General features: G+C 37.3%; 2 protein-coding genes across 3 annotated transcripts in view; both read right to left on the bottom strand.

The window, feature by feature from the left end:
* Positions 1-8,451: 8,451 nt before the first annotated feature.
* Positions 8,452-16,468, bottom strand: LOC126354050 (tRNA-specific adenosine deaminase 1). 2 transcript variants are annotated; one of them, XM_050003401.1, is made up of 2 exons: positions 15,123-16,468; positions 8,452-11,493 (listed from the first exon to the last, which is right to left on the bottom strand). In XM_050003401.1, the coding sequence occupies exons 1-2, from the start codon at positions 16,466-16,468 to the stop codon at positions 11,211-11,213; spliced, it is 1,629 nt and encodes a 542-aa protein (XP_049859358.1). In that variant the 3' UTR covers positions 8,452-11,210. The 2 variants fall into 2 exon arrangements, with proteins under 2 accessions (XP_049859358.1, XP_049859359.1); XM_050003402.1 differs by having other exon boundaries at positions 11,408-11,493; positions 15,106-16,468.
* A 52-nt stretch (positions 16,469-16,520) lies between these two features.
* LOC126354051 (glyoxal reductase-like) overlaps positions 16,521-18,507 on the bottom strand; it is a 36,304-nt gene continuing 34,317 nt past the window's right edge. Inside the window, exon 6 of the mRNA XM_050003403.1 lies at positions 16,521-16,663. Within this exon, the coding sequence (XP_049859360.1) occupies positions 16,521-16,663 (143 nt within the window). The remainder of the gene's footprint in view (positions 16,664-18,507) is intronic.

The raw sequence follows: 18,507 nt of genomic DNA on the forward strand, positions 1-18,507 counted from the left end.
ATAGAAACAGTAGATCATATCACAAGCGGATGTACGGATGTACAATACTAGCAAATCCAGAATACACCAGAAGATATGACAATGTAGCAAAAATAATACGTCAGCAACTTGTCATACAACATAAACTAATAAAACAACACGTGCCCACATACAAGATTGAACCACAAAATGCACTGGAGAGTGATGAATACACATTATACTGGAACAGAACCATTATAACAGATAAAACAACACCACATAACAAACCTGACATCATACTCACCAATAAAAAGAAGAAATTAACACAACTAATTGAAATATCCATACCCAATACAACAAATATACAGAAGAAAACAGGAGAAAAAAATTGAAAAATACACTCAACTACCTGAGGAAGTCAAGGACACGTGGCATCAGGATAAAGTTGATACTTGAAGGTCCGCGTCACTTTCTATTTTTAACCAGACATAACGCCTGAGAAAGGAAAGATGGTAGTAGTAAATAATAATAATAATAATAATAATAATAATAATAATAATAATAATAATAATAATAATAATAATGTTACCAAACAATGGAAAGTCCAGAATGGAATAATGACAATATTATGAAAAGGATAGTTGTTACTCACCATCAGGGTGCATATGACTCAGTACATATGGGAAACTCCGAAATTTTTCATTGTTTTAGTTTTCAGTTAAATTTTTATTTGTAAGAACTGATAATCTAACAAAGAATTTTATTTTAGCCTGCTACTGCAAAACAATATGCAGCAATAAAACATAAACAAGAGAAAAACACCAAAATAAAACTTAGGTTGCAAAGAAAATGTTCCTTTGCAGAAACAAAACACAGTGAGCAAACAAACTTCTACCTACAGCAAAATGTGTCAAAGGGTTTAGGAGGAAGATTATGCAATACTTCCTAATGACAAACTGCTTTCGATGACCATGACTTCACAATTGTTTACATGTCTTGGGAAAATACTGTGAATGGTGGTTTGAGAAACGGTACTTTCAGAGTAAATTAACTTTTACACAAGACGAAGTACATTATGTGTGTGATGAATTTCTTACATCACAGACCATTTGACTCTCATTCAGAACTTAATACTTTGAGGAGCAGCCAGTTAGCAAAATTTTGAACCCAAGAGACCAGACGCTCATATCATTATTTAAAATTTTACTGGCACATTTATATTTTATATATTTCCAAGGTTAACACATGCAAGAAAAAGATCAATATTATATGTGAAAGCTTAACTTTTCTTGTAGCTGGATTCTGTGTATATTAATGTAAACTGTTAACTGTTACTTAAGAGTGATGTTGCTAAGGGCAGACTACATCACACATCCTACATTCTGAATATTAGCTCTCATTGGCTAACAAAAAAGCATTGCTAACTCGATTTCAGTGCTTCGGAAACTAATGCGCTGTGTTTGGTGGACTGTGTGTTTATACATTTGTAAAATGCACTGTGCATGTTGCTGCACATCAAAGACCTGCCCAAAACTTTTTTTTCTAAATACTGGGTTTTGTTTCCAAAAGTGGTGGGACATTCCGCACCTGTGTATAAAACCTTTACCATTCAAAGGATAGAGAAGTTTCACTGTCACTTACAATGGAAAAAGTGTATTTTTAATCAGGAAATCTGGGAATGATCAAGGATTTTTTTCCCTTGTCCACTTATACACCTTGATATAGCAGAGATGCTGAGTTGCAAATGGGCACAACAAAAAGACTGTCAAACATAGCTTTTGTCCATACAGGCATTAATCAGAATTAAACACACACACACCACTCACGTAAACACCCATTTATTCCACTTCTACAAGAAATAAAAACATAATGATAAATGAATGATCAATTAAATATTTTATTGTCCAGGCAATAGCATCGACAATACTATTATTTTCAACTCTGCTGATTCAGATGAAAGGATGAGAAAGAGAATTTAATTCCCTCAATAATAATCAGATCCAACTCTCTCTCTCTCTCTGTGTGTGTGTGTGTGTGTGTGTGTGTGTGTGTGTGTGTGTGTGTGTGTGTGTGTGGGCACGCGCACACGCGTGTAATTCTGATGGCTTCTTTGCTGAAAACTTTGAGTCTGTTATGCCTATCTGTGACTCAGCATCTCTGCTATAAGGTGAGTAGCTGTCCTTTCTGTAATGTTGTAATTAGTCACAAAATACTTTGTCAAAATTTTATGAAAACCCATTGGAAATGTTTTTGAAGCCCCTACCATCTATTGTCCACTGTGAAATCTGGAAGCCCACTAGTGGGCCGTAGAGACCACGTTGACTTCCACTGAACTAAACAGTATACAAGAAACAGCCATTAAATATTGCAGAACAACAATTTCCAGTCTTTAATGTATTTATAGCACCTGTATGAGGTCAACTTTTAAAACAGTGTAAAGTAGTTAATGGTAGATGGATTAGTTACAGTTTCTGGAGATTTTCCAAAATAAACTCCTGCAGATGAAATCAAAACTTCAAATGTTAATCATTTCTTCAGCCGCAAGTGAAGAAGGTATAACTGAGAAAAAAAATCGATGAAGGAGAAGAGAGACATTTTGTTGAAAATCTCTGATGGTGTAATTGGTGAAATTGAAATGACAAATGATTTACGTAACTCTGCCAACAATCTACATGAAGTAATAGATAATGTTTACCCAAATATTGTTCAAAGTTACATAAATATATGTTGGTTATTTTAAGAGCCATTTTAGCAGTAAGAAATGTAGTAGAATTTAAAATTCTAAACAACATTCCAGGCAAGGAAAGAATACATGAATCAATAGATTTAATGGTTAAATGCATGAGTTAATTTTCCCATCAATTCAATGCAATTGCCAGGGATGACTTCATATGGTTTAGATTAAAAATGGAATTACCAGTTCTTTTGTGGTGAAATTTAGATTCACAAAGATTACCTGGTGAAACGAGAATGGGTGAAACAGTTATCCAACAAAATAAGCGAAGCAAGCAAAAAATAATACAATGTGCAATTGCCAGTAAGATTAGCATTTTGTATCAAACTGGCACAAGGCCAAACATGAAGGTATTGTGGTATTAATTTAAAAGAAATGTGCTTTTTCTTATGGTCAGTTGTAAGGAGCTTTGCTCGGGTGTGGGAAACAAAACATACACACCAAATAATATAACAGATGTAGTTCATAAGAAAGTAATGTAAAAGAATAAGTATAAAACAAAGTGAAGACAAAGCAGAGTTTTCTTTCACTAAATCAAACAAATACAATGGTATTGTGAAGAACTTTAAATATCTATTATTGAGGATAGAAATCCACTCTACAAGCAACAGAGAAGTCAAAACCAGAATAGCAATGGTGAGAGAGGCATTATATACACACCACAACAGAAGTTTGGAATATCTTACAGTTTACTACAATGGCTTCTTATAGCACACCCACTAAGGTTTGTAAAATATCTTATTAAAAAAAAAACACAATTCCTTCCGAAACAACGATTTTCATTAGTAACAAAAAAAAAAAAAAAAGTCATTACAAATCAAAACAGTCTCTCTCCTATGTGTACATTTTGAAAGCAAGAACACTGAAAATCAATATCTCTCTCTCTCTCTCTCTCTCTCACACACACACACGGATGGTGTCTTCCACTCTGCAAGGCATGATCAGGATGAGACAATCAAGTTTGTCCCACACCTCAATTGGGTCCCAAAGATTGTCAGGTGGGTTTGGATGCTGTGCAATGGCCACCTTCCACAGGTCCTGTGCATATTCAATTGCATTCGTCTGGGGACTGTACCGGTCAGTTCATTTGATTGGTACTGCAACATTGAAGATACCGAGACACTGCTACAGTACAGTGCAGTCTTGCATTGTCATTGACTAGGATGAAATTGTCACCAACTTCATGTCTGTATGGCCTTAAAATCGTTTGTACGACCTCTTTTAGGTATCTATGAACAGTCAAATTGCCATATAAGAGAATTAGAGGGGTCAGCTGTCTTAATTATAATTGGCTCCCAGACCATTACTCTTCCAACTGCAAATGTATGGACTTCCTGAACGTATTAGTTTTTCTGGTGCCGTCTAGCGCGTCTCCAAACCCTAACACATCTAGTGTCTGGTCACAAACCAATCCTGGTCTCGTCAGCAAACATAACATTACTCCATTCTGCAATGGTCCAACGCTGATATGTAAGAGACAAGGTCCTTCGATTGTTTCATTTCCGTTGGTTCAGTGCAAAACTTCTCAGTGGTCTTCTGTAACGAAGACTACTCGGCTGCAATCTTTTACTCACTGTTTGGTCTGAAATACGAATCCCTGTTGCTCAGGAGAAGTCATTTCCAATATTTCTGACCGTTGATGTTTCGTGTCTTGCGAGCTGACAGTTGGAGGAAATGACCCCGCTTTGCTATTGTCATACAAGGACAATCAGTGTGTGGTCTGTCGTTTATATTTCCTCCCTCTCTGTACATTCTCCTCACCTTAGACAGACCACTTGAGTGACGTGTAAGCGATCGCCAACATCTTGCTGTGTATAACCTGCTGAAAGTAAAGCCACTACTTGACTATTGAAGTGTTGTATGCCTCTATGTGGCATGTTAGTGTGTTCCTGAACACAAACTGAATGAAGCTGTTCTTGATACTGGACTGTTTGTGGTGTGCCTCTGCAGCAGCAGTATGTTTACCTGACTGAGAAACAGTCACAAAGCATGCCAGTAGAAAACACTGTCCTCTATATGGGTTCTAACTGGATAACGCATGAAGTCCCTAGGTCAATGATACCTCTAGTGTCGTAGATTAAATTCTACAATAATATTCAAAACCTTTGTTCAGCAGCGTGTGTGTGTGTATGTGTGTGTGTGTGTGTGTGTGTGTGTGTGTGTGTGTGTGTACAAAGAATTTGAAGAAGAGACAAATAAAATGTTTTGTATGGACTGTCCTCACATGTGGTGCCTTAAATGTGGACATTGAAGAAGAAAGATTGAGCAAGGCTGGAGGCTTTCAAGATGGGGACATGGTGGAGGATGGAGTAGTGAGTTAGATGGATAGAGTGAAAAATGAAGAGCAGCTGAGAAGAGAGAGAGGGTAAAACACTATTACTAATGCTAAAAAGAAGGAAAAGAAACTGATTGGGTGTATACTACGATGGGAGGGGCTTATAAGAACAGCCATGGAGGGTTATGAGGAAAGGGGAAAGTAGGTAAGTGCGGGAGAGATTTCAGGTCCTGGGTGTTGTGATGGATGACAGCAGATACAGCAGCAGTACAAAGGAAGCAGTGGATCACAGGAAATGGAGGTGCAAAGGATCTGCTAACATATTACAAAACTTATATATTAATGTTTGTGCTTGCACAGGATAGAGTAGCTTGGAGAGCTGCATCAAACCAGTCTCTGGACTGAAGACCACAACAGCAACAACAATGATGTTTGTGAGAGAAGTTTACAGCAGCTCCAAACCCACCAGCTGTCAATCACTACTATTTGTATCTGGTGCTACCTTTGGTTCCCCTGTTGTGTACTATAGCAGTTATGAAGACACGAGTGTTCCAAGTGGCTGCATCACAGTGTGGTTGTCACCAGAATATCTTGCTTATAGCTTTTACAAGTATTCTTGAATATTAAAGATTGTTTTCGTGGTTTCTAAAATAGTCCAATGTATTCTACATGATTTCAGAATGTTGTTTATGATTTTCAATTTATGAATGTTGTGGGAAGTTCTCAGTTTTCAGTAAAGAAATAAGTGAGACCAGAGTACTTTATTTAAAATTAGGGCATTGCTGAATACTAAATGGGATTTAAGAGTACTCAAGAGTATGAAATACTAATTTTTCTTAAAAGAAATGTTCATTTTTATGTTGGTCATGAGTGATTTTGACTGTTCGCAAAAATAGAAATGAAAATAAAGACCAAGTGAGCCAAGTCATTTTCAGCTAGTCAGAAGAATAAAATCAATGACAGTCCAGTGCAACGACCTTTGGTTAGCACAGTCATGTATTAGCAAGAAGCACATCATAACTGCAGCAGAGTAAAATCTCATTCTGGAAACATCCCCCAGGCTGTGACTAAGCCCTGTGTCCGCCAATATCCTTTCTTCCAGGAGTGCTAGTTCTAAAAGGTTTGCAGAAGAGTTTCGTGAAGTTTGGAAGGTAGGAGATGAGGTAATGGCAGAATTGAAGCTGTGGGGAGGGTTGTGAGTTGTGGATAGCTCAGAGGTAGAGCACTTGCCCGCGAAAGGCAAAGGTCCAGAGTTCGAGCCTCAGTCCGGCACACAGTTTTAATCTGTCAGGAAGTTCCATATCAGCACACACTCCATTGTAGAGTGAAAATCTCATTCATCATGACTATTAATAACCGTGGAATTTAGCAAATGACCATTTTGTACTTGCAACATAAACTACTTGACCATTAAAGAATTAATTGTGTTGTTAATAGGAATTGTACTGGCATCTGCTGGACACATCTGTGGATACAGCTAAAAATTAAACAGGGTTGCTACTACATTATAGGCTCAACAACTTGTTACATCATGTTAACTAAAATGAATAAGACAAGAACTGACTAATATTGGTAAAAGTATCCTCTATTTGCAGAGTGCTTGGTAGTTGCTTATTGTAATACTGTAAACCAAGTAAAAGTGGATACACATTTAATGGCCTGGTGGCAAAACTGATGCAGCACAGCATGTTGGATATGGAGTTCTTGTTGGTCGTACCATACACAGCGTGCTACATTTTTTGCAGTTAGTACCAGTCATCAGCCATTAGACATTTCTGACATCAAACTCTTGGTTTTGAAAGTCCTTTTTAGTTTATCAAAAGTACTCAGGGCCATTTGAACCTTGTTTATTACTTTTACTGATCACTGTTTTCAACAGTTGCAAATACAAAACTGGAAATGGTGCTATGTCTTCACTGTTAATTTGTACTATTTTCTTTTCATTAATAAAGTTGTACATTATCAGTCTTTTGGCACAGATTTTTCAGGTCTGCTTTCAGACTTGTTAAAGTTTGCCTGTATTACAGCAAAACAGTAAATTGCCATCTGCTAGTGGTTCCATAGTTTTCCATTAATATACAGGGTGTATCAAAAAGCATCATCCTATTTAAAAATACCATAACTATTATGTTATTTGAGATATGTGCATGAACAATGTACTGTTGGAATGAGCGAACTCTTGAGTTTTACATGATTCCTGCTAGGTAGCAGCAGTGTGCACCCACTACAGTTTTAGTAAAACAGATGTCGGGACAACAGAAAGCATTTTGTGTACTATGTTTTGCGCAGTACGTGTCAGTAATAAATGTTCAGTGTGACTGATACTAGGTATGGTGGGGATCCTCCTACAGCTCAGAGCATTAAACAATGGCGTGAACAAATCCGAGGAACAGGTTGTTTGTGTAAAGGCAAGTCGCTGGACTATCCCCGAGTGTCTGACACAGATGTTGAATGCATCTGCCATACTTTCACAAGGAGTCCGTATAAATCCATTCACCATGCAGCTCAACATGCCCCCAAATGTCCATCTGGTGTGTGTTTCGTCAACATTTACTCATGAAACCATACAAAATTCAGCTACTACAAGCTCTTAAAAGTTGATGAACAACAATAGGTGCAGTTCTGTAATTTCATTCTTCAGTACAACCTATCCTTGGTTCTCGCCAGCCTCCTGGCCTTCATTTCTGTTAATTTCTTCTGTCCCAGCATGTCTTCACTGTAACTACTATTTACTTCACTCTGTTTTCATTTTCTACATCTTTCAATGTCTTTCCCATCTATTTTTCACTGGTCCCCTCCCACCTCTGTTACATACAACACATTCAGTTTTTCACTCTTATTAACCCACGCACAATGTTTTAGCAGTAATCTCTGTCTCGCTTATTACCTGTCTTCCAGCTTTAAGCTCTCAGGTTTTTTTAATCTTGTCCAATACAGTCCCCAACAATCAGTCTTTCCTTCTCATTCCATGCGGTAGGTCTCTCCTGACCTGCAGTTCTGTGTGACTTTCCCGAAATCTACCCCTTTTCCTAGACCTCTCCAGTCCCTTTCCTTCACCCTTCTCCCTTCCCCTTCAACCCTTCTACATCAAGAAGGATCCATTGGCTCTGAAAGATTGCCAATTACAACAGTCTTTTGAGTTCTGCCAATGCTTGGTGAGTAGATTTTTGTCTGTCAAATTAAATAATTTTGTCAATATCCAATCAGAATTACTTCTTTGTACCTTTCATCATTTCTACAGTTGAACGAGTGGAATCATCACCCATTATAAACTCAACATCTATTTATATTTCTCTGTACATTATTTGAGCCATTTCAAAAACTTCACAGTATTTTATTAATATTGCATGCCTTGTGTTGAGAGATGCCAGTACTTTTCAAATTTAGATAATGGCAGTTTTTTGTACCTGGTTTCGCATGATTTTATCAGATCATATTAAATATCAAGGATGGTATTGTACAATGTTTGCAATAATCAGTCAAATGAGAAACAGTATATTTATTATGTGTGTTCGCAAGATATACATAGATGCCAAAGATTAAGTTATATAGCAGTCGTGACATTAAATTAAAAAAAACACCCTTGATAAGATAAATGGCTGGTTATCTGAACCACACCCATCCCACTTACAAGTTCTCTCTCTTAATTACTGCTAAAACTCATGTGGACAAACAAAGAAAGGAATAAAATCACAATGACTAAGGTGCGATTCAGTATAACATTATAAGGAGCCTACTGCAGGAAAGCATTAACTAAACGAACTAGTTTCTTAGAGCCTGCGAGAAGTTTAAATAAAACTGAGACCATTTTCATTTTCTTATGATCTGGGAAGCTCAATTCATTCTTGAGTGAATCTAGTCAAATATCCTCAAGTTACACAGCAGTAATACGGAGATATTGAAACTATATTTTAAACATTTCCAGGGTGAGATGTGGGCTCTGACCATCATTTGTTGGTTATACACTGCAGAGTAAAACTGAAAAAATTACAAAAAGAAGGAATTCAAGATGGGACCTGGATAAGTTGAAAGAACCAGAGGTTGTGGAAAGTTTCAGAGGGAGCAAGGCAATGTTGGAATGAAATTGGGGAGGGGAGGGGGAGGGGGAGGGGAGGGGAGGGGAGGGGGGAAGGAATACAACAGATGATGAATGGGTAGCTTTGAGAAATGAAATACTGAAGGCACAGAGGACAGCAGGTAAAAAGACAAGGCATAGTAGGAATCCTTGGTTAATGAAAAATTAACAGAAGATGCAGAGAGGCTAAACAGGGAAGGCTAGAGAAACAAAGTGCACAACTAGTGGAAACACAGATGCTGCCTATCAAGAAATTAAAGAAATTTTAGGAGAGAAAAGAAGCAGCTGTATGAATATCAAGTTCGATGCAAGTCAGTACTAAGCAAATAAGGGGAAGGTGGAAGGAATATACATACTGTCTGAATAAGAGAAAAACTTGAGGACAGAGAAGAGGAACTAGCTGAAGATGAGATCTGAGATGTGATACTGTGAAAAGAATTTGACAGAGCACAGAAAGATTGACCCTGGAGTGAGGGCATCCCCTCAGAATTACTGAGATCCATGACAAAATGATTTCATCTGGTGTGCAAGATTCATGAGACAGGGGAAATACCCTCAGTCTTTAGGAAGAATGTATTAATTTCAAAGAAGGCAGGTGCTCACAGCTGTACCATCAGATTAATAAGTCATGGATGCAAAATATTGACAATTATTTACAGACGAAGGAAAAAGTGGTATTAGTCAACCATAATATTATTGCACCTGGGAGTGGGGGCACTTCGTTCGACTTGGTGAGAGTTTTTACCGTACTATTTCACGAGAAGATGCTGAACCATATGATGGTATAGGAACAACTGTCAGTCATTCAAAATGTGATGTGTTTCCCTTATTCATCACTGTACTTGTTTACAGTAAATTTGCCGTGTGCTTCTGAAAATGGCCACAGGAGGCTAACTACAGTAACATCAAGGCCAGGTAATAGAAGCTGACCTTGAGGAATGTAGGAACATGTGAAGCAGTACTGTGCCTATGTCTCATCCTGGAAGATACGCAAAGCTGCATTTGTAGCTTTAGAGGAAGCTTTTGACAATGTTGGCTGACCTACACTCGATTTTTTCAAAGCTGCAGGTGTAAAATAAAGGAAGTGATGGGTTATTTACAACTTGAATAGGAACCAGATTAGTTTAGAGAGTCATAGAGTATAGAAGGCGAGCAGTAGTTGAGAAGGGTATGAGACAGTGTTGTAGCCTACCCTCAAAGTTTTTCAACTGTTACAGTGAGCAAGCAGTACAGGTAATCAAGGAAAATTTGGAAACGGAATGGCAGGTTAGGGAGAAGAGATAAAAAATTCAAGGTTTGCTGATGACACTGTAATTCTGTCAGGGGCAGCACAGGACTTGAAAGAGCAGTGGAACAGAATGGATAGTCTCATGAAAAGAGGGGATTAACACAAGCAATGCAATGTAGTCAAATTTAATAAGGCAATGTTGAGGGAATTACATTAGGAAATGAGATACTAAAACCAGTAGAAGAGTTTAACTACTTGGGCAGTAAATTAAGTGATGGTCAAAGTACAGAGAATATAGGATGCAAATCGCCGACAGCATGAAAAGCATTTCTGAAAAATAGGTATTTGTGTACATCTAATATAAATACAAGTGTTAGGAAATATTTTCTGAAGTGTAGACTTGCGGGGAAGTAAAACATCGATGATAAGCAGTTCACACAAAGAGAATAAATGCTTGGTGCTATAGAAGAATGCTGATCAGATAGGTAGGTTGAATTAACTAATGACGAGATACTGAAAAAAAAAAAAAAAAAAAAAAAAAAAAAAAAAAAAAAAAAAAAAAAAAACTGGAAAGAAAAGAAATATACAGCACAACTTGACTAAAAGAAGGGATTGATTCATAGGACAAATCCTGAAATATCAAGGAATAGCAAGTTTGGTAACATAGGGAAGTGCTGGGGAGGTAAAAATTGCAGACAGAGATATAGGCAGGATCACAGTGGATGTAGGTTGCAGAAGTTACTCAGAAATGAAAGCCTTGCACGGGGAGACTAACATGGAGAGCTGCAGCAAACCAGTCTTTGGACTGAAGATCACAACAACATCCTCATATTCAGTCGTTATACAGTTAAATGCCAACCAGTGTCTAAAGTAGTTAGTCATACCTACAGAACACAGAGGGAAAACAGGTTATTCAATTGTAGTACTCAGTAACACAATTTTATTCTCCAGCAGTGAATGATGACAGCTCTGTAGGTTTCCTAGGCCATGCAGGAAAACATGTTTCCTGTACAATGTTCCACGCTGCTCTGTAATGTTCTGCCATTCCTTTGATTTGTGCGTAAGTCATGTTGGAAATGTCAACACCATTTATAACATGTGTGCAATGCATAAACTGGCGTAACAGTTCTTTCTTACATATCATCAAGCAGCAAGCAGAATGCAGTTTTTCTGATTTCTTTGTTGTACCCTTTTTAATTCCATTTACTGCAACTTCCAGAGGCCTATGTAGATAAAACAAAAAGGGAATTTTAAAAATATTTATACAATAATGAGACATCATATACTACTTTATTACTACACTTGTCTTAATAATATCTTACTACACTAATTTAGACTTACTCCATTTGTTCCTACTTCAATTTAACTATTTGCAACTAAAGCAAATGATTCAATTACAGTTGCCATTGTAAATCTCTATGAGTCCACAACTGTTAGTCCAAAGGAACAACTAGATTTATGTATGTTACAAAATTTGTGGACACTCTTTGGATCCTGCCCTGAAAGCAATAATGTTGAAAATGAAATATATATGATGAAGCCACTTTTGGAAGTCGGGGCAAGATATGGACAGTGGAGACATTGAAACTGATATAACAAATTAATAAATGCCCCCAAAAACTACTTCCACAGAAAAAAGAAAGCATCTGTTTACAATGACACTTAGTAAGTTGTTCTCTGTTTGTTGATACTGTCACAGTAATTCAGGTCCATGCAACCATTGTGTATTTGCCTTCATGACATAACACTATTTTTTAAAGGTCACACTAGAAGTTGACCACAGTGACTAAAAATAAACACCTAAGTATTTGCACACTTGTTGTGCTTCTACAATGAATGGCTGCTTAAAGTTTTATTTTAATAATGTCATGTCATATGTAAAGTAAATATTACAGGAGGTACAGTCTGCAATGCACAGTCTTGTTAATATGATGATTCATATCCTAAAAAATTTCAAAGCTGAAATATGTAATTGTTCAAATATTCTTACTGTATGTAAAGACAGAGCAGAGGTAGAGAAGGAAGTGACTACATTAGGCTAACGCAAAGAAAACAAATCTTATGCATAGGTACCATACTTATATCTGAAAAGGTTCATACCACAGACAATGAGTAACATACTGTCAATCTTCATCACGAATACAAAGTAGGGCTACTAGCTGATGCCCGACTGCCTTGAAATATTTCTTGTTTCTTTAACTGGCAAACCACACACAGTGTACTTTTGATTTTGAAACTAATGTACAGGGAATAAATGTGATACCGAACTTCATTTTATGGGACATATGTGATATGTTCTACAGCCCATGATTTCATATTCACTGCTCCCAAACACTATAATAACTGAACTTAGAACAGCTCTCTTCTTCTCAAGCCAAAGTAATGAAATACTTCGAATTAAATGACTGAATTTTCCTCACGTAAAGGGATAAAGTTAAAAACAAGTCTTGGAACCACCCGAAGACCCTGATGATGAAACCAAGGGACCACCAAGTAGGATGCAGCTCGTGAAGGGGCTATGTGGTCAGCGACATTGAAACGTTATGGTGTTGACAGACGACACTTGCGACCGAAACATAATGCAGCCTGCAGGAATGCTGCAACCCAGACACAACAGCCAGGTCACCAACACATTCTATGCAGTTCGGTCGGCACACTAACCATGAAATGCAACAAAAGGTGGCATGGAGAACCAATATTTAAGGACGCTCAAACCAGACCGTCATTGTTGAACTGCTGAGCAGTGATGTGATGTTGAGCCTGTGCTACTCTGTGCTGCAACAATGATGCTGACATTTCTGCCACAGTCAGTACCTAAAACGCTGCCTGCCACCTCTGGGCACCAGGGGCTGCTCTGCACTTTGTCGCCTCCTGAGAGCACCATGCCAGGGTCCAACCATCTCTGCACCTGTTGGGGCCCAACAGAAGACCACTATGCTCTGAGCCCAGGAGCGTGACACAGCCCAATGTCCCTGTGGCTGTCACTGTCAGCCACACTCACTATGGCCAGGAAACACAAGACCCTGTCAGCACAGCACCAGCCGCCCAGTAGCGGATTGCACAATTAGCAGCCGAAGGCCGTCACATCTGGAGAGATGCCTTCATATTCTCTGTGGTGACCAGTAATGACTGTAACTAAACCTCCATAAATAGGTCTTGTAACAATAATCGAGCCTTCTTCAACTGCCCAACATCCTCCCTCAGTAGAGAATTCTAGTCCACGATAAGCTGTAAGAGCCAGTCTGTAATACTTATTTGTCATTTGTCAAAGAGGACCTACTGGATTGCAATTATGCTATTTGCTTTGAAAAGGCCACACCTCCACTGTTGACACAGTCTGTTTGTCTGTTCTGCAAGAGTCTAAGCTTCTTGTGATTCATAAGACAGCCAGAGTAATCAGAGTGACACAGAATGGTAATATCACAAGCACATTTATGTTTGTGAGAAAAGCTTTGAGAAGTTTTCAAGTTTCTCAAAGCAAGGGCTACTTTTCCATCCGGAGTCTAAAAGTCTTGTTTTAAATAAATTTTTCAGAAACAGTGTTACTCAGCTCTTTACCACATAGGTATTTTAATTTTGATTTCATTTTCTTGTTTCCTTAAACAGGTGTTAAATAATTATCTACTGGAAACTGAACTGAAATAAAAATTACTGTATTCAAATTTCTGTGAGAACAATTAGTTTACATACAACCACAAAGAATAAGTAAAATTGTTACAATGTAAACCAGTGTGTGAAGTTTCATCAAAATTGTAAGGTTTGAAAAGAAAACATGCTCTTGAGGTAGTAACTTGCAGGAACACAAAAGTTGTATATTTTACCTTCATTCCTACTGTTGGCTTCCATACTGTTAAAACTATATATACCTCCACAAAAATTATGTTAGACAACTGCCATGGAATGTTTGTTTCTAGTTTAAGCATGCACACACATGCATAGGTGCACTCACCCATGGCTATGAACGAGAGGGTGTACTTACACTAGGAGAAAGCGCTAACTAAAAAAGTCATGCTTTAGATGTGTTACACAATGTACATCAATCTGCTAGAGGTGAGTGGCTGCCTTTCTTCATTTTAAGAGTTTTCATCCTGGAATTTCCTTAATAGTAGTATTAGTAGGACAGAATGCATAACATTCAATAAATTTTCACTGTATAAATGCAGACTTATCTGTGGAAATAGACAACATGACAGCCATGCATACTAGATTTTCTGTAACTGAAGAACTTTTTTATATTGTTGTGGGAACAATGAGCTGCAAAAGTTGATGTAGAAAATGAAATTGAGACCAAGCCTTTATCTGTGAGCGCTTTGGACAGACCTTTTGTGGTATCTAACTTAAATATATGTATATTGTGGTGTCTTGTATTTATGCAAATAAAGTGGATCAATTTCATTATAGCAGTACGAGAGTATAAATGCACCTACTGACATGCATAGAATTTCCCACTTGGTAATAAACCAAGAGCCATGGTATTTAGGCATTAAGTAGCAAAATTTGCATCTGTCACATTTTTTATGCCAAGGATTGCAATGTGGTTCCCTTCAGAAAACTCTCCATTCATTCCATGACTAAATGTAACATTATGTACATTATTGTAGGTTGACATGGAAAGCTAACTGTGACAAGAAAGCACAGCTTCTTTGTATGTAAAACGTCACCGAGTCTTTAAACAATACAGGTGCAACCATAACATTGACTAAAAACAGGATACCCATGTTTCCAAATAACGGTTTTTGTTTTTTCAATGTTCTCAAATCCATAATACATGAAAACAATTTTTTAAGATAAGGAAGATGTCGTTACAACTATTAATAGAAACAGAAGTTAAATACTTGCTGGATTTTCTCACCTATCAGGTACTGCACTCCACACTATGCTTTCAGCACAAGGCAATTTTCCTGGTTGACGGGCATCTGAGAAAGGCAATGTAGAATGTAGAAATATAGGTGATGACAGTCCATACGGTGGTTTTAGGCCAACTATGCCAGTTGTTCTTCCCACAACTGCTCGATGAAGTGCATCATGTGAGTATGGACTGCTGCCGCCTATGTTGAGTGTCTTATAGTAAATAGGTGCATGCAAAAGCAAAGACAATAAAGCACCCTGCAAACCCACTGCTGCCCACCTTGCTAGTTTATCACTACAAGATAATGATAGACTGCGCTCTCCGCGACCTGGTTTCCCTCGAAGTACTCCTGTTACATGATAGTTTGCTCCAGGAAGTTTAGGATCTTGTAATTTTTCCCCTGGGAGGCACTTTGAACCTGTTCTGTAAACATCGGAGAAAGCTGGTTTTTTTGACAATGGGCTAAGATTTTCTTCGTGCTCAGATGCACGTTTCAGCACAGAGCGCTTACAGTTTTCATCAGTTGAATTTGTATGAGTGTGGGGTGACACAGAATGGAGCTCACTTGGCTCGGTCACTGTAAATTTTACTTCATTTCCACAGTGAACTGCCGTTTTACACTCTTCATCTGTAATTTCTTGGAGCCTTACTGTTCTTGCCAGTTGAACTTCTGAATCAGTATTTAACTGCTTAACAAATGGTCCTTCCCCGGTTGGTAAATGGTTATGGGAGCAACTGGCTTGACTCACATTGTACTCAACTCCATCATTAATCTGGAATACAGTTTCTGCTTCTTTGCTTACTGTATTTTTAGATAAATATTTATTTGCATTGGCATCCTGCACCTTGGATACTTCCTTTAATGCATGTGAAAATGAAATATTAATTGGTAGGGTGCATGTGCCATCTGAATAATCATCAAATTTTGGAAATATTGAAGCATCACCACAAGGAACATGGCTGGTGAAAAAATGGAATGTAATATCATCTTTCATGATGCAGCGACCTTCGTGATCAGTGCCACTAAAGAGGGCTGATTTCCCCATATGCAGCTGTTGAAAGACTTGATAATATAAGTAACGAAGAAATCCTCGTCGTGCCATCACTTCTGCATGGCAGTCATTCAGTCTTGTAGAAGACATTTTTGATTGCCCCACACATTTTGATCCAGTTCCAACTGAAATCACTTCAAATACTGGATCTATACCCCAATCATTTACTTTGACAATTGCTGCAAGTAGAGTCCACTGTCTATCATTTGGTTTTCCATTCTTTGGAAGAGTGTCATATTTACTATAACAAAGTTCTGCAATTTTGTTGCAGAAATCTTGATCAAATGTAGCAGCCATACTTAAAGAATATGAAAATCAAATGTTTCCAGTTTGGTGTAGCGCAAAAATATTAAGCAACTATTTCAGGATCCCATGCAAACTTTTTCACAGTTTTTAAACTGTTCAATAACTCCATATCTTTTGGTAGAAGTTCAAAGTTTAGAGCTATATTAGATGCAATGCGATCTGGGTTCACAGATTTTGGAATCACAGCTGGAAAAAAAGAAGGAAAAACATAATTAAAACTCAGTCTTTGCTGCTGGTGTTATATTTAAAGACAATGTACAAAAATTAGCAATTTTTTTTATAAACTCTGTGGTCTGGTGGACTTTCATGATTACAAAACAAAACTTAAGGAAAATATCTACATCTGACATATGTAACAAGTAAATTTCTGCATCACTGTGTGACACAACAAGTAGGAACTATTCCATGTGTCATGACTTTTATGGCTGATTTTGCCTTTGGGCTTGTTATATTATGAACTTTGACACTGCACTTTTGTTGCTCCATTTTTTTTTTTCAAAATCAGAGGTTATCCCTCACTAATTATATAATTTATATTTTGAATAATTTATCATTATGTGAAATAATTTTCAATACTGCACCTGTACTCTTAAGTACATAATTACCATTGTAAATTCATAAAGTGATTCCATGTTTACCAAATGTTTTGTAAACAAACAAAAATCTGTCATTACTTATGCCACATCCTAAACAGCAAGGTTTTACCTAGTCAGTTTAATGATTCTATAATGTCCAAAACAACTCTATGTTAATACATTAGTTTTTAAATAGTCAGATGTCACTCAAAGTCAGTCAGTCTGCACCCAGTCTTGGGCAAATTGTCAAGTATGTAATACCTATGACAGTGATATTTGCTCATGTTACATGTTTGCACAGTTCATTCGTGAAGTGCATGCACCTGTACTAATGAAAAATCAGTAACATTGATGTCTAAAAACTTCCAAGTGATTTCTGTAACACAAATTAATGGATATTTTGACTGAACTGTGTGGTACTGACCTGACAGTAAGCAACAGTAATTTCAAGGATGAGGAAAACTCGTCACAGTTTAAACAGCACAAATTTGAGGCTAACAAAATGTGTGAAAAAGTGCAATCTAAATTGTAGTATCCTGTACATTTTTCTTGAGCAGATATCATCAATTATTAAGAGTTTCAGCTTCAGGACAACAAATGGATGTGCTGCTGAGGAGGTGACAGAGATTACAGATAATCAAGATGGTGCTTTATAACTAAGCACAAACCAATGTATGTGAACAATCTGTAAGAGGAATCATGAAAACCTATCAGAAAAAAATACTGTGCATTCAAAGGAGTTTCCCCAATACAACTAAATGGTAATCAAGATACAATAGTTAATCACATTTTACACATTTGACAAGAAACATCTAAAAATTATAACTGGAGAGCTTTTTTTTTCTCCTTCAAAATATATGAAACAATTCTAAACTTCCTCATCTGTCAACACAGTGATTTTTTCCAACATTGGCATATAATATTAACATTATTTTTGTGAAAAAAAACAACATTATCTTTAAAAGGATGTATAGTTATCCTTTATTGTTGTGTGATTGACCAATTTCTACTCTTAAGTCATTTTCCAGCACTTTCATAAGCAGTATGCTACATGCCCTAAGTGTTGTGGCGGCATACAATTGAAAAAACCATTACATACATATATCCATATGTGGAACACGTGAAATAATACATCTCCATTGCAAAACATTGTGCTAGAAGTAAATGTCATTTGTAAACTACAAGACCCCAATTCTAAGAGGTTATTCTTTCTTCATAACTCTAAGAGGGGTGTAAACTAGGTCACGTCCGTGGTGAAATACTACATGTGCACCCCGGGAAGTGCTCAATAAGCTAAAACGAAATGGCAGTCAGACCAAATATTAGATTTCCTGGCTAAAAACGTGCAGACATATCAAAATTAAAAATCCCTGAGAAATGGACCTTTTCAGGACTCTGTGTGTTCAAGTATGCCATTTAAACAGAGAAAGCATTAGCCGAGCTAAAAGCAAGTAC

Source organism: Schistocerca gregaria, chromosome 3, assembly GCF_023897955.1.
Source record: "Schistocerca gregaria isolate iqSchGreg1 chromosome 3, iqSchGreg1.2, whole genome shotgun sequence".
NCBI classification, from domain to species: domain Eukaryota; kingdom Metazoa; phylum Arthropoda; class Insecta; order Orthoptera; family Acrididae; genus Schistocerca; species Schistocerca gregaria.

Bases quoted from the DNA above. Each gene is read 5' to 3' on its own strand.
- LOC126354050 (XM_050003401.1), bottom strand. From the start codon at position 16,468: ATGGCTGCTACATTTGATCAAGATTTCTGCAACAAAATTGCAGAACTT. The intron at 11,494-15,122 runs GTGAGAAAATCC...TTATCTACATAG, and splicing joins TGGAGTGCAGTACCTGATAG to GCCTCTGGAAGTTGCAGTAA.